The sequence below is a fragment of the Capsicum annuum genome, chromosome 10, assembly GCF_002878395.1.
Source record: "Capsicum annuum cultivar UCD-10X-F1 chromosome 10, UCD10Xv1.1, whole genome shotgun sequence".
Lineage (NCBI taxonomy): Eukaryota > Viridiplantae > Streptophyta > Magnoliopsida > Solanales > Solanaceae > Capsicum > Capsicum annuum.
In genome coordinates this window covers 219,340,927-219,357,897 of record NC_061120.1, presented here as the reverse complement: position 1 = coordinate 219,357,897, position 16,971 = coordinate 219,340,927, and the positions used below count along the sequence as shown (strand labels likewise).

The 16,971-nt window shown below is 35.0% G+C and overlaps 1 protein-coding gene across 3 annotated transcripts; it reads right to left on the bottom strand.

Annotated features, from left to right (window-relative positions):
* Positions 1-5,126: 5,126 nt before the first annotated feature.
* On the bottom strand, positions 5,127-13,607 carry LOC107843918 (disease resistance protein SUMM2-like). 3 transcript variants are annotated; one of them, XM_047397461.1, is made up of 5 exons: positions 10,044-13,607; positions 8,420-8,440; positions 7,940-8,077; positions 5,699-6,208; positions 5,127-5,504 (listed from the first exon to the last, which is right to left on the bottom strand). In XM_047397461.1, the coding sequence occupies exons 1-5, from the start codon at positions 12,726-12,728 to the stop codon at positions 5,466-5,468; spliced, it is 3,393 nt and encodes a 1,130-aa protein (XP_047253417.1). In that variant the 5' UTR covers positions 12,729-13,607; the 3' UTR covers positions 5,127-5,465. The 3 variants fall into 3 exon arrangements, 2 of the variants coding, with proteins under 2 accessions (XP_047253417.1, XP_016543834.2); XM_016688348.2 differs by having other exon boundaries at positions 7,940-8,440; XR_007045516.1 differs by lacking the exon at positions 5,127-5,504 and having other exon boundaries at positions 6,167-6,208; positions 7,940-8,029; positions 8,106-8,440.
* Between the last annotated feature and the right edge of the window lie 3,364 nt (positions 13,608-16,971).

Here is a 16,971-nt window from a genome sequence, read left to right as displayed (position 1 = left end):
AAAATACCTTAGTTGAACAAATTAAAAATATTTTTAATACTCACATACACTGTTTCGTAGGTTTAATTGTGAATGATGATTTCCTAGTAGCAGCGATAGTTGAGAAGCTACCACCTTTGTGGAAAGACTTCAAAAACTACTTAAAGCATAAATGCAAGGAGATGACTGTCGAAGATCTTATTGTCTAACTACGTATTGAAGAGGACAATAAAGCTGTCGAGAGAAGGTTAAAAGGGAATTCTACAATTAATAGAGCACATATTATAGAAGATGACCAAAATAATTTGAAGAAAAAAAAGAAAGTTGAACATAGAAGCAATCAACCCAAGAAAAAGTTCAAGGGAAAATGCTTCAATTGTGGCAAAATTGGCACAAGTCCACAGATTGTCGAGCCTCGAAGAAAGGCAAGAAAAAGGATCAAGCAAATATGATTGAATCCAACAAAGAATGCGATGATTTGTGTGCTATGTTCTCAGAATGCAACTTGGTGGGAAATCCTCGCGAATGGTGGATAGATTCTGGTGCCACCCACCATGTATGTGCCAACAAGGAGTTGTTTTTGTCAATTGCTCTGGCTCAAGCAGAAGAAATAATCTACATGGCTAACTCCACTACTGCTAAGGTGGAGGGAAGAGGAAAAATTTGCTTAAAGATGACTTCCGGCAAAGTCTTAACACTGAACAATGTGTTATATGTTCCAGAGTTACGTAGGAACTTAATTTCTGTTTCACTCCTAGATAAGAACGGATCAAATGTGTAACCGTTTCTGGAAAAATTATAATTAACAAAGGAGAAATGTAAGTAGGGAAATGCTAGCTGACCGAAGGCCTTTATAAGATGAATGTACTGACTGTTAAAATAAATAAAAGTTAGAATTCTTCTTATTTGCTTGAGTCTTATGATTTATGGCATGAACATTTAGGTCATATTAATTACAAAATGTTACGAAAACTGATTAACTTAGAAGTTTTGCCAAACTTTGAGTCCAATAAATCAAAGTGTCAAACGTGTGTGGAATCGAAGTATGCAAAGCATCCTTATAAGTCCATTGAAAGGAATTCCAATTCCTTAAATTGGTGATATAAAGTCAACACCATCACGTGGTGGGAAAAAGTATTTCAAAACTTTTATTGACGATTGCACTAGATATTGTTATGTCTACTTGCTAAATAGTAAGGATGAAGCAATAGATACGTTTAGGCAATATAAAACTGAAGTTGAAAATCAATTAGACAAAAATATCAAAATGAAAAGAAGTGATAGGGGCGGAGAATATGAATCTCCCTTTGCGCAAATATGTGTAGAGAATGGAATAATTCATCAAACTACGGTCCCATATTCACATAAATCTAATGGAATTGTGGAAATAAAAAACCAAACTTTGAAGGAAATGATGAATGTCTTACTTATAAGTTATGGTTTAACGCAAAACTTATGGGGGAAGGCTATCCTTACGGCCAATCATATACTCAATAGAGTTCCTCATAGTAAGACACAATCAATTCCTTACAAAAAATGGAAAGGAAGGAAACCCAACTTGAAATATTTCAAAGTGTGGGGGTGTCTAGCAAAGGTTCAAGTTCCTATACCTAACAGGGTTAAGATAGGACCTAAAACGGTGGACTGCATATTCATAGGATATGCCAAAAGTAGTAACGCATGTCGATTTTTGGTTCATAAATTTGAACATTTGGGTATTAATGAAAATATGGTAATTGAATCAGACAATGCTGAATTCTTTGAAAAAATTTACCCGTATAAAATTAGACATGAACAGTCTAGTGGAGGATCTAAACGACCTCGAGATAAACCAAGTGAGAATGTACATAATGAAGAAAATCCAAGACGTAGTATACATCAAAGAACGTCAACTTCATTTGGATTGGATTTTGTAACATTTCTCTTAGAAAATGAGCCTCAAATATTTAAAGAAGCGATGTTATCGTCAGACTCATCCTTTTGGAAAGAGGTAGTCAATAGTGAGATAGATTCAATCTTAAGCAACCATACATAGGAATTGGTTGACCTTCCTCCCAAAAATAAACCTTTAGGTTCTAAATGGATCTTCAAAAGGAAAATGAAGGCGGATGGTATTATTGACAAATACAAGGGAAGACTTGTAGTAAAAGGCTTCAAATAGAAGGAAGGCCTTGATTACTTTGATAAATACTCGCCAGTAACAAGGATAACCTTGATTCGAATGTTAATTGCCTTGGCGGCGGTATATGATCTTCAAATTCATCAAATGGATGTGAAGACCACATTCCTAAATGGAGATTTGGAGGAAGAAATATACATGGAACAACCTGAGGGTTTTGTGGTTCTAGGAAAAGAAAGTAAGGTGTGTAAACATGTTAAGTCACTTTATGGACTAAAACAAGCATATAAGCAATGGCATGCAAAGTTTGACCAAATCATGTTGGCAAATGGATTCAAGAGAAATGAATGTAACAAATGTGTATATATTAAAGACACACCAAATCACCAAGTCATTGTTTGTTTATATGTGGATGATATGTTGATCATCAGTAAAGATATTTCTGACATAAATGCAATAAAACGAATGCTCGAGAGCAAGTTTGATAAGAAAGACCTTGGAGTTGCAGATGTGATATTAGGTATAAGAATCCATCTAACTCCACAAGGGTTAGCATTGTCACAGTCTCATTATATCTAAAAGTACTTAACAAGTTCAAGTATATGGAATTCGGTATTGCCAAGACTCCATTGGATGTGAACTTTGCAATTCGAAAGAATGAAGGTGAAAGTGACTCGCAATTGGAGTACGCAAGAGTATTGGGATGTTTAATGTATATAATGAACTGTACACGACCAGACATAGCGTGCACTATCAGTAAATTGAGTCGGTACAAGAGTAATCCCAATAAAACTCATTGGATGGCATTGACAAGAGTTTTGGGGTATCTTAAATACACTCAAGATTATGCTTTGCATTATAATAAATATCCTGAGGTACTTGAAGGATATAGTGATGCAAATTAGATCAGCGGATCGAATGAAGTAAAATCCACAAGTGGATATGTATTTACTCTCGGTGGAGGAGCAGTTTCTTGGAAATCATCCAAACAGACTTATATCGCTCTCTCTACAATGGAATCTGAATTTATTGCATTAGATGAAGCTGGCGAAGAAGCAGAATGGCTCCGAAATTTCTTGGAAGATATTCTGTATTGTCCTAAGCCAGTGGCACCAATATGTATACACTGTGATAGCCAAGCGGCAATAGGCAGGGCAGGGAGTATGATGTATAATGGTAAATCTCGTCACATATGACTAATACATAATACCGTTAGAGAACTCCTCTCTAGTGGAATTATCACTATGGACTATGTAAAGTCAAAGGATAATGTGTCGGATCTATTTACAAAAGGCCTATCTAGAGAAGGAGTAGAAAGGACATCCAAGGGAATGGGTTTAAGGCCTAGGACAAGTCAGCATGGCGATAACTCTACCTAGCAGACTGGAGATCCCAAGAGCTAGGTACAAGGAGATCAAACAAAGTTGTGTCTGGTAGGTTCGACATTGTCAATTACTCAACCCATTCTCATGATGTAGACAATGTACAGTAAAATAGGATAAGACTTAAGGTGAAAAGTCTTTCAATGATTATCTAAATTTGGCAGATTTGACCAAATAGTTTAATCTATAGGATTGAACATTTAGAAATCACTTATACGAGGGTGAAGTGGAAGCCGTTTCAAGGAGAATGTTAGTAAAGGCCTATTCTCTAAGCTCTCATGAAACCGGGACGTGTTCATGGCTAAAAAGAACAAAACCATGAGAACCATAAACATTAAAAGGTTGGTTGTGTGATATGTATTGTCTAGGTGTACAATAAAGCTCGACGGTTCAAAGATATCAAATCTACCGATTGATCGAGTACATCCGATGCATGTTCACTATGGAAAGTTCAAAGGGAAACCACTTATCCAGATGCAATCAGTCTTTGCTTGATGATCACATACTTGTCTGTAAAAATTTTATGAAAAATAGTCATTCCCCATTCATGTGGGGGATTGTTGGGTTCATAGAAGTGTGAATGGAAAATGGAGAAAAAATGGTGGAGAAGAGGAGACACCAATTTGAAAAGTGTACTCCCAAAATTAGAAAGTTCACTAATTCTCCCACCAAGGAACTTTGGAGTGTTTATAATGATGAACACTTACTCCACATGGTAAGTGAAGCAAGAAATAAGAAATGTCTTCCCTCCATTAAGTCTCCCATTTTCCTTATCTTCAGGCTAAAAGAGGTAGCAAATTCTTTTAAAACTGTCTCACTTGTTTTCTTCAAAAAACTTAATTTTATAGCCATTTAAAATCTTTGTACGTAACTGAGACATGACAGGAACGTAACTGAGAACACTTCGAAGGCCATCAAGAAAATTGATAAAATCAGAGTTGGTAGGGAGGAGAGACATATTTCTAAGAGGTTCCTTAGACTGTGCTTCACTAATTTCCATTACTTTTTATTCATCATGTGCCTTTTCTTGCTATTAACATTACTTGGCAAACCTTACAGGATGAAAGGAAAGAAAGACAAGGAGCAGAGAGAAGCAGCGAAGGAGCTCGAGCAGAACATTCACTTAGTGGAAGCTCCTGCTGCACCCAACAAAGAGCCATCACTTACACTGCCTGCCAAGGTCCCGGTTCCACAAAAGCAGTCGGAGGAAAATCTCATGGAGGAATGATTATTTTGCTTCCTATACTCTTATGTTCTCAAATAAAACACAAATCATTTCATGCTTATTTTTACGGAATGTGTAATGTTTTGCTTTCCCCAACTTCCCGAATTTGTATGGTTTGGCAACTCAGTCTCGTGAGTATTGAAATACTCTTATTTTATTGATCAAAAAATAGAAATTTGGAACTTCCCATATGAGGATTTGGGTGAGTAACTAGAGCCAGATAATATGTCTTCCACAAGGTTCCTAGTTCAGATTTTTTCTTGCCGAGGGTCTAACCGGAATAGTCTCTCTACCTCTGAGGTATGGATATGGTCTGTATATGCACTCTACCTGGGCATGTTATATATAGGCTTCGAATAAATATGGATGAACAAGCATCTCTCGAAAAGTAATCTTTTCAATCTTTTAGAACGACATAGAATGCAAGTATCATGAGAAAATAAAGCTATATATTATATTTTAAATATAACTAATCAAAAGAGAATTCTAAATTTAAAGTTTATAGAACCTTACAGGCCCTCAAGTTTAATATAACAATAATAGTAATTGTGTTCGCAATAAACTCATTTCTAGAAATTACAAATAGAGATACCTCCCATGAGTTATAGTGTAGACCCACCTCTGCTTGTTACCTCCCATCATGAGTTATAGGTATCAGGCGATGTTCGAGCGAACTTGGATGCACTTTGGACTTATCGTGGAGTACTTAATTATTACCTTTCTAGTTTTGGATTCATAGACAACACTTTAGCGTCTGTCGTCACTCGATTGAATCTTCAGATTCGCTTCCATCTTGTTCCTGAGAGTAGAGATTACAAAAGAACAGACATTACATAGTTAGTTGAAAGATAAACATTTGGGGCAGGTAAAAGGAAGCTACTTCAAGTGACGAACATAATAAGTATCTGAATATTGCTATTACTATTAAGGTAAGATGGAAAGATATCAGTGGAGTTATTTAGTTATACATCCAGCTAGCGCTACAAGACAAACCTTAGAAATGAACCTCTGATGTATCCATTCATTCAGGTCATCTACTTTCACCTTATCATCATTGTTCACACTTTTTAGACTCGGTGTACTGACAGATCCCTGTTGGACAAATGTCTTCATTTCAGGGCATTTACGAATCTCCACTTCTCTGAGAAATGGAAATTCAAGAGCACGCTTCGTCAGAATGAAATGCCCCAGCTTTGGTATCTTTCGGAGTTTCAACCCTTCCAACACGGGAAATAAGGGCTCATTAGTCATGATTTCTTCTTCTTGTTGTTCATCTTCTGTGATCACTTCTTCCATTGATTGGCAATCTGCTATCCATAGTGTTTGGAGATTCAGAAGACCCCTGGCCACTGATAGAGACATCAAGTTTCTCAGTTTTCCACACTTCCGTACTGTCAATTCCTTAAGTTTGCTGAAGTAGGCAGTTGGAAGTTGGTGAGAGCATAGCGCAGTTATGTTGTTTGCCGCATTGATAGATAGATTTTCCAGGATGGGACAAGAAATCTGCAAATGATGCAGGAATCAAGTATTAACTCCATTTAGATTTAGCATTAATTTGACCTATATTATTTGGTAGTGTTTTGTTGTTGTGTAGAAAACTAGTAACTTTGAAAGTTGAAAGAGCGAGAGCGGAAATGGAGAATTTGGTATGAAAATGGAAGAATGTCAGTGTTGGAGAATTGGATGTAAAAATGAAAGTTGTAAAGATATGGCACCTGGGCCTATGTCAGCCCAAAAGCTAGCTCAAGAGGGGAGGATTGTCCAAATCCATTTGAACAGACCACCAGTCCATTCCCCAACTAATGTGAGACTCTAATCCACTTTAACAGGCCTAACTAGAGCTAGACCATGAGCTCAAACGGGATGGAACTGCTTCTAATACCATGTAATAGACAACCCAACTAATGTGGACTCTAATCCACTTTAACAGGCCTAACTAGAGCGTAGACCATGAGCTCAAACGGGGATGGACCTGCTTCTTATACCATGTAATAGACAAGGTATGAAGAATAACTTGATATCTCATTCGAAAAGGTATGCAATATAATACATGTACATGAGGTTCTAGTTAAGGAAAGAAATACTCCCTCTGTCTCATTTTAGTTGTCTACTTTTTTTTTACACGCATATTAAGAAATCATAAATGAGAAAGTAGTTTACTAATTCATCCCTTAAGAAAGTAAAAGAGATTCTTACAAATCTGCTATCTATATATGTTTACATTCCTATGAAACAGTCTACGTTCATTCTGTAACACTTGCCAAGTATTCAAACATGACTTTGTGCATACATTTTTCGCCAACTTTTAACCAAGTATTTCCAATTTCTCACGAATGACTGCTGATGATATTTTAGAATAATGTCTACAACAAAATGATCAGCATTAAGAACGTGACTTCGTGAATGCACATAGAAAAAGTTTCATCTCCAAGAATGAAGCAATAAGAAAGTAATTCCGTATACTATGAATATATCCCTTTAACATCTACGTATCTCATGGTCTCCATCTCATCAAATTTTATTGTATTTTGTTGCAGATACACTTGAAGCATGTTCATCTATTGTGCTCAGTCATAAGCCATCACATTGGGAAAAAAACACTAAGTGATAAGTTGAGAAGCCAAAAATGCTTATTTAGCAAGTTGAGGTGTTTACTCAAATAAAAGAAGTATTTTAAAAAGCAACTTCAAAATAGCTGTTAAATGTAATGAAAGAAGAATTTAGAACGAGAGGTAGATTTTAAATTTGAAATTTATAGAAATCTCCAATGACCTCAAGTTAATTTACAATAATAATAGCGTTCAAAATCACGGAATCTCTAGATATTACTAATTCGGATAAAAAGTCTATGGAAAAAAGTTATTGAATTCACGTGAACCCTTGGATTATAATATTGTAGATTCACCTATGTTTGTTACCTCCATCAACATAGGTATCAGGTGACAAAAAAAATAACTATATGAAGATTACTATTACTATTAGATTGAAGTGGTGAAAATTCCCCCAACTTGGCGCGAACTATTACTTTCATCCCGGAACTATGCCTAGTATTAGGCATAGTTCAAGGACAAAAATAATAATTCGCGCTAAGTTTGGAGGTATTTTCACCACTTCCCACTACTATTACTGTTACAATTTGCTAGCTAAACCAGAAAGAGAGTAGTAGACCAAGGGTCTGTTAATGCATGACACAAATATGTATAGCATTTAGTTATAAAGCGGCACAAGACAAACCTTAGAATTGAACATCGCTTTGTTGAGATCAATAACTTTCAATTCATCATCATTGTTCACACTTTCGAGATTCAGTGTACTCACAGTTCCCTGTTGGATAAATGTCTTCATTTCATGGCATTCATAAATTACCACTACTTTAAGAAATGGAAATTCAAGAGCATGCCTAGTTAGAATGAAATGCCCCAGCTTTGGCAGATCGACAAGTTTCAGCTCTTCCAACCCGGGAAATAAGGGTTCATTACACATGATTTCTTCTCCTTGTTGTTCCTCTTCTGTAATCACTTCTTCCATTGATTGGCATTCTTGTATCCATAGTGTTCGGAGATTCAGAAGACCTCTGGCCACCGATGGAGACATCAAGTTTCTCAATTCTCCACAACTATCTACTTCCAGTTTGTCAAGTTCTTTGAAGTAGGCAGTTGGAAGTTGGTGAGAGCATAGAGCAGTTATGCTGTTAGCCTTATAAAGTCGTAGCACTTCCAGGTTGGGACAAGAAACCTGCAAACATTGACAAGGTATCAACTCCATTTATGATGTCTTGCAAATAATTATTAATAAAATTCTTATTTTTGGTGTCTTTTAATGTTATTTTATTACAGTAAGTTAAATCATTTTTAGACTAAATCATTAGATATCAATAAAACGTAAATACATGAATATACAATATATAAATTAGTTGAAAAAACTGAAATAGTTGATTTGGTTTGATTTTGATAAAAAGTGAATCAAAACATCCCATATATACAGAGCCTCTCTAACCATGGATTTAAAATAGAGGCATATTTTGTAAGAAATTCCCAATGGCTACTCTATTATACTTCAATAGAATTTCAAATTATAAGTTGAAAAATACTTTATTAATTACAATAGAAAAAACACACACGATAAAGAATTAGGTATGTCGTTGTATATAATTTTAAAAAATAGACATTCTCTTATATTATAAGAGGGAGTGAGCAGCTTCCGGTCGTCCTACTTGTCGACCATTCAGTTGATTGTTCCATAATTTTTCTATATCATTCCTAATTAATTATTATATATCATTTACGTATTAAAAATTATTAATATTTAACAAAAAAATAAAATAGACATTTATGACATGTCTGCTTCAACAGTTTCAACCATAATTTTATTATATCACCCCTAATTGATTATTATAAGTCATCTAAGTATTAAAAAATTAATATTAAAAACTTATTACAAAGTCATCTAAATATTAAAAAAATTAATAATATTTAATATTAAATTAATTTGATGTCTTATATGATGCCTACTTAATTATTTTTTCACAAGTATTTTTTATAGTAATTTTGCGATATCAGTTCTAATTAGTTATTTTAAGTCATTTAAAACATATATGATTCGTTGCTTCAATCGTGGTTTTACTATGTCACCCCTAATTAATTATTATGCACATCGAAGCATTGTGCCACTTAAATTAGAATAGAAGAAAAAATATTATAAATCACAACAAGTAAGAAATTAAATTATTCAAAAAATATAATTGACAATCAATGCCACAAAATTTTGGACAAGAAGATTAACATATATTATTTTAAAATTACATAAAAAAAATATTATAAATTATAATAGTTAACCACTTAAAATATTTAAAAAGAAATAATCTGCTATATATTCCACAAAAATTCATAAAAAAAATACTATAGATCAAAATAATTAAAAATTTTAAAAGATACAAAATATTTGGTTTACTCTCGAAATTATATCAGTGTCCCTTAAATTAAAATAGTTAAAAAATATAATTGACTATCAATGTCAAAAAAATTTGGACAACAATAGTCAAACGCTTTATTTGAAAATTACATTAAAAAATATTATAAATTACAATAGTTAACAACTTAATATATCTAAAAAAAATAATCTTATATATATTTCAAAAAATATTATAAATCACAATAATCAATAACTTAAAAAATTTTACCAAAGAAAAAAACAACTTAAAAATCGAAAAACTATAAAATATTTAGTTGACTCTTAAAATGATATCGGTATCACATAAATTGGAATAGAAAAAAGTATTATAAATTAAAGTAATTAAAAAAAACCCGTCAAATAAAAACTTTTTCGTGTAGAAGCAAACCTTTTCATTAAAAAGAGGATTTGAGTGGGTGATTGCATTGTTGGCTCTTGGCCAGAAATTTTGGAACTCTGATAATCGCCCGAGATACATTTCCCGTAACAGAGGGAACTCAATGCCCTCAACAGCGTCACTGCAAAAGTGTGTGAAGCATCCCAGAGCATCAAGTTCCAAGTGATATAAATTGGGGAACTTGATTACGTCAGGTCTGATATGTGTCCTTCGGGAGATACCCTCTTCTTCATCATCAGGGCAAGCCAAGGACGCACGAAAAAGATGACGTAGGTGATCACAATAGCTTACCTCCAGCCTTTCGAGTTTGGGAAATGGAATGTTATTCTGACAGTGGATATTCAATGAATCACAATCAACCAGCCTGAGATCTTTCACGTTCTGCAAATCGACCACTACATTCTTGGAGCCCTTTCCTCTTGAAAATACAAATTCGCTATTCCTCAACAGGAGGCGGATCCAATCACCCAATGGGGTGCTCTCGGTGACCTCTAGAGCGATAATCTTGTCGTAAGTTTCCATGATTGAAGTACCCATGTAGACTCCACCCACTGTAAGAGCGTACCGAGTCAACTTGGAGGAAAGGCCCAAGTTACTGTAAATCACATCTACGGAGAATTCATCTAATGTCAGTGCAGTCAATCTCGATAAGGATTCCAGTTCCCTCAAGATGGAGTAACTACAATCTTCTACTCTCACCATATGCAGTTCCTCCAATCGAACTAGTCTTGATAAGACCCCTGGTGAAATCCTCATACGGTTTCTGTAACTAGTATTCCTATACTCTAACATAGTTAGATTGGTCAAGTTTCCTATCTCCACCGGAAACTCCTCTAAGTAAGAATATCTGATGCTGAGAATTTCTAAAGTGACACGTTCCCCAATAATGGATATGTCAGTCAATCTTAAATTAGTCAGATATAGCGTCCTCAGATTTGACAACCTTTGAATGGATGATGGAAAGGGCAGAATGGAGTTTCTATCATATCCACTCAGGCTTATGACACTGAGTTCACTCATTCCATCAAAAAAATCATCCTGTAATTTGAAATCCTCTTCGAAACGGAGTTTTAACATCAGAAACTTCAGTCGTGGACAAGATATTGCTCTGGGACCCTCATCAAATTTATTTGCAACAATTGACATGTGACTGTAATGCTCGTAAGAGTCTTTTCTTGGGAACTCGTTTGAGTTCATATTGTGATTTACCATAAATTTATGCTCACCCTCAGACGCAATAAATATAGCCACGTCACGGACCACATCATGCATTTTGACATAGTTTTTGTTTGAACCTTGGGATAACAAGAAACAATTTTTCAATGTTTCTAACAGATTACACACCCTATTTCTTGCATGTTCTAAATTTTCGAGTTCTGAAAAGATGTCAAGTCCCATTCCGTATCTAAGTAATTCTTCAGTCCAAATATTACTATCCTCTTCAAACAAGGAACAAAGCAAAAACACATACCTGGCTTCATCACTCTCTAAGTGATGATAGCTTATTGTTAGAGGTTGGTACACCTTTGTAAGCACTCTTGGGATATTTTTTGGTGCTGCTTTTTGTAATTCTACAAGCGCATCCTCCCATGAAGGCTTGGTTTTACCCTTTAGTGCTCTTGCAACAGTAACAATTGCAAGTGGCAGACCCTTGCATTCTTTGGCAACATCTTTTGCTACTTCAGGAAGAGAGGGATCGTCAGCTGAATAACCGGCTTTCTGACTAAAAAGGACCCATGCTTCTTCATCAGATAAAATTCCAATATCTACGATCTTTTGAGCATCCATAGCGTCACAAACACCTCGGAGGCGTGTCGTCAATGCCACTTTGCACTGATAGCTGTGGTCGCTACCAATGGGAATACCAAGTTTCTCTAGATCATTAAGAGCCTCCCAAATATCATCCAAAATTACAAGGACGCGACTTCCCTTCTGCATTAACCTTGCGCGCAGCTGATCTCCACGACTTAACAAATTGTCTCCTTGCAACGATGTCAGCCCAACCTCTCTGGCGATCTCTCCCTGAATTCTTTTCAAGTCTTGTTGTTGACTGACAGTTACCATGACAACATCATTAAACAACCCTGCTTGTTTTGCCCTTGCTCTTACTTTCTCAGCCAGTGTTGTTTTACCAACACCACCCATACCACATATCCCAACAATAGTGATCCCCTCATCTCCCAAAGCTGCCATGACCTCTTCCTCCTTCTGTTTTCTGGAGTCAAACTCCTCACCACTATTTATAACTTTAACTGCAAGTGGTGCTGGACAGGAGGAAGGAGCATAACCTCTGCCTTCAGTTTGAAGATCAATCATAGCCTGTTCAATTTTCTTAGCTCTCCTGCTCAGCGAGTAACGTGACTTCAAGTTTGGACACAAACCATAGATGCAACCTCTTTCAACCTCAACTCTACGTCCTAGTAAAACTGCCACATCAGCATTAGTTTCATCAACACTAGTTAACCACTCCTCAACATGGGGTGGCATGACTTGTAAGTTTCTCCATTCAGCATCCTTTCTTTGCTGCACCCCGCTTCTGATATTCTCCAGCTTCTCAGATTCATTTTCTAAAGATCTGATGTTGCACCTATAGGAAAATAAATACCCAATCTGTCGCGCAACTGGCAGTATCAAGTATTCTGCGACTTTATCCACAATAGTAGATAAGAATTCCATAGCTATCTCCTTAAGTAATTCTTCACTGGCTAGTCTAATAGTCTTCCCTAGATCCTCTAATGTCTGAATCTACAAATTTTCTTTTTTTTTTCTAACAAAGGTAGGAGAAAATGAGTGCTGAGGGGGAATGGAGCAAGTAGATGAAATTGGTTGGAGTAAAAATCAGTAGAAAAAACTTGAAAGTGAATACAAGATAGGAAAATGAAAGCTTATATCACATGGGTGTTATTACCCTCTAAACTCAATTTAGTATACTTTTGTCACCCTTTTATGCTGACACGACATCTTTATTACATAAAAATGAGGTCCACGTCAAAATCGTCACATCAGATAAAAAGGATGACAAAAATACACTAAAATTGAGTTTAGGAGTAATAGACCCCTTGTAAAATTGTAGTGTGTCGTAGCAAATTTAGTCATAGTTCAGAGTACTAGATGCTTTACTTCAATAAATTATAAACAAGAAACACATGTTAGTCTTTTAACATTGACCTACCCTATGATCCATGGTGCAATATTAACCTAAACTTTCTGGTAGTTTTAGAATAGATGTTTTATAAAAATTATAATAAAAGTGTCTGCTTGCAAAAAAAAAAAATGAAAAAATGTAAATTCAAACTGGTAATGTTGAGCTTATACAACTTATATCTATTCTCCTTGCAAAACATGTGTCACACCTCGAGTCTACATTCTGGGTGGCGGAACCAACACTGGATAGCATTGATGGCCAAAGCGTAACCATAAGGTAAGCCCCGGTGCACTAAAGCTCCTGCTATGCGCAGGGTCCACGAAAGGGTCACACCACAAAGATGTATTGTACGCAACCTCACCTTACATTTATGCAAGGGTTGTTTCTAAAGCTTGAACCTGTGACCTCCTAATCACATGGCTGCAACTTTATCAGTTACTCGAAGGCTCTGGTAATGTGACAATGAAAGGTGAAAAAGCAGGAATAGTAATGGGGTCAAAATGACAGCATTATTAAAGTGGGAGCTAGTGGTGATTAGATAACATTTCAAAATGGCAGACATAGAAATGTAGTAGCAGATAAAATGGAAAAGTAATGTTTGCTTTTGGAATTTTCCCTCCAAATTCCAATTGATTAATAAGTGAGTCATTGTTCTCTATTATTGAAGTGAAAATACAACATTCTCACTTCCTCTTTCTTTTTTCCCTTTCTCATTTGTTAATATTGCTTCTTATATAATAATATTGTTTATAATATTTCAAATAGCTAGTATAGTTTAGTAATAAACCTTTTTCTACTCTGAATTTTGAACTCTGTAAATATTACTATTTCTTTTTAATTCACTTTATTGAATGGTTTTCTTAGATTAAAAAAAAGGCAGCTCGATGGACTAAAGCTTATCCTATATGCGGGTGCAAGAAAAAGCCAAATCATAAGAGTTTTATTTAATAAATTTTATTGGATTCGGCTCCTCTCCATTTTTCTTCTCTCCAATTTCTCCAAATTCTTGCTTGGATTAAAAACACATGTCGTAGTTTAAAATTAATGGTTGAAATTTAATTAGTTAAATCAAAATTTTAACCATAGTTATCTACTTCCATATATGTCTTTTCATTGCTATTAGCCTTTTCCCAAGTGACTTCCTTTCTAGGGCATAGCTATTGCGCTAACCAACGCCCCGGTTTGTACCCCTTCACTTTGAATTCACCCATGTCTGCATGTTGGAGCTCATAAACGTCATTAATTTTCTTAACCCCCAACTTTCACTAGTTTGCCCCAAATCTTAATAGTCACATTGAATGGGTCCGAGAAGGACACTTCACTGATGTTGGCATAAAATTCATGGATCAATTATTCATTTTCAACATAGGGATCTGGGGCAAAGCAATGCCACCCTGTGGCTTCAAGTTTGTCATGAAATGCCAGTAGTTTCTTCGGCACATTCTCCAAGCAGATACCTTTTTCTAGGAGAAGATTTGTCCTCGAAAGATCACTGTAGTAGTGAGTGTAGCACTCGGGTGCCATGAATCAGATATGATCATACTTGTCCATGAGATTGTCCTGAAAACACTAGGCATAAATTATATCAATCAATGACATTTTATCTTTCAAACTGTACCTCATTGTTCACTAAAGCTCATTGGAAAAGGTGCTCAATGAAGCTAGGCCAAAAATTTGGGAGTGGGGGATTTTTTGGCAAGGCAGGGAACTGCCCCCGATTACCGTGATTGTGAGCATGACTGTGATCGTGTGGCCGAGATCGCGGACCGTGACCATTGTTGCGATACCTGAGGCTGGTTTCATGCCAGCTCTCCATGTTCAAATCTTTTACAAGTTCTTAAGCTACTAGCATGCTCCACAACATGGATTCATATGAAGGTCAATTGAATAATGCGGATAAGTATGAATGTGCCATTTCGAATGCAAATGTCACTATTGAAAGTTTATTTGGGCAAAGTATCTAATATTATAATTTGATTTGTCGAAATGGCAGCATTATGGCAGATATAGAAAAGTAGTAGATAAAAAAGGGAAAGTAGTGTTTGCTTTTGGAATTTTGCCTCCAATTGATTTGAGTCATTTCACGTTAGTCAAAATTAAATTATATGTCTTTAGTCATTATTTGTTTCATATTTAGTATTTTTATTTGTCTTTTTTTATTATTAATTTTATAGATTGTATATTATAATTTGATGTGTAAGATTAAATTAGAAAAGAAAATTAAACAGACAGCTTAATGGAATTAATTTATTAAAATTATCAATATGACCCTAAATTTGAATGGAAAAAACGACAAATCCAATAGCCTTCCGTGTTAGTGGCGCAGACACGCAACTAGCTACAGCGATCCGTTTACTCCTGAATTTGTCCTAAAGAGTGTTCATGAAATCGTGTATAGTGTTTGTTTATAGTCGCCCTGAGTTTACTCCTCTTGAGAGTTGAAAGAGGGAAGAACGATGGCAACTCTTGTTATAATAAACTGATGCAAAATAGGTATACTAAAGAATATTTAAAGTCGTTTTAAAAGAAAAAGAACCAAAAAACCCTTAGCCCAACATAAAAAAAATGGAACTGGATGCTTTGTGCCCTTAGGCATGCCACGCTCTTATCGTGGCACGCTGCTATCACGGAACCTCACTGGTTCGGGATCTCGAAATGATTCCGAACGCTTTTCGAAAATTTTGAAACTCTCCCCAATCTTTCCGCTAACATTCCTTATCGTGATTCAAGTACAAAATTATCATTAAATACGAGGAAGGATTCAAAATAAAATCGTCCAAATTTTTGGGGTCTTACATGCGCACTATGTACTGACATTATCCTATGTCGTAGAATCATTAAAAAAACTCTTTTCTACAACTATTTATGGTCCAAAATAAATTATTCTTTTCATTTCAATTTAAATATCTTAATTTTACAAATATTACCCAATTATTCATTGCCCCAAATGATGGGCTGGACTAGGGGTGTACATATGTCGGGTTGGTTCGATTTTTATAAAAAAAACAATCATGTCGGTTTATTAAAACTATAAACCAAATCAAACCAACATAAAATTGTTTTTTTGGGTTTAGGTTTTAGTCGGTTTTTTCAGTTTTTTCGATTTTTTCGATTTTTTTAGTTTTTTTCATTTTTTTTTTTATAATCTTTAGTTTTTACAATTATATTGTAATTGTGATCGAAGACTAGATCAAATATGGTTTCACTCATATGCTAATGAAAAATCATAATTATGAAAAAATGAGGAGCGGAAAACTCTCTTAAAACTAAAAAGTGAGATGAAGAGTGAAAAATTTAGGTTTTAAGTTTATATTGGATTTTCGATCATTTAATTAGCAATTAATGGACATATATTACAACTTAAAGGCCCAAATCTAAATATATATCTACATCTACTTTCAAATTATTGAAAATTACTAAAAATAGTTGAAAAGGTATTTAAAAAGTAGATTATTTATATATACATATATATATATATATACATATATATATATATATATATATATATATATATATATTATATCGATTTGATTCGGGTTCGGTTTTGACTTTTTTTTTGTTAACACCAAACCAAACCAAGAATGATCAAGATTTTTTTCTAACGTCAAACCAATCAAACCAAACCATAAATCGGTTTTTTTCTCAGTTTAAATTAGTTCGTCAATTCGATTTGACTTGACGGTTTGGTCTTTACACCCGTAGGCTGGACAATCATTTTCTCTCACACTGAACTAGTGATTTACAAGAATAACCTCAATAAGAGCGATCTTGATC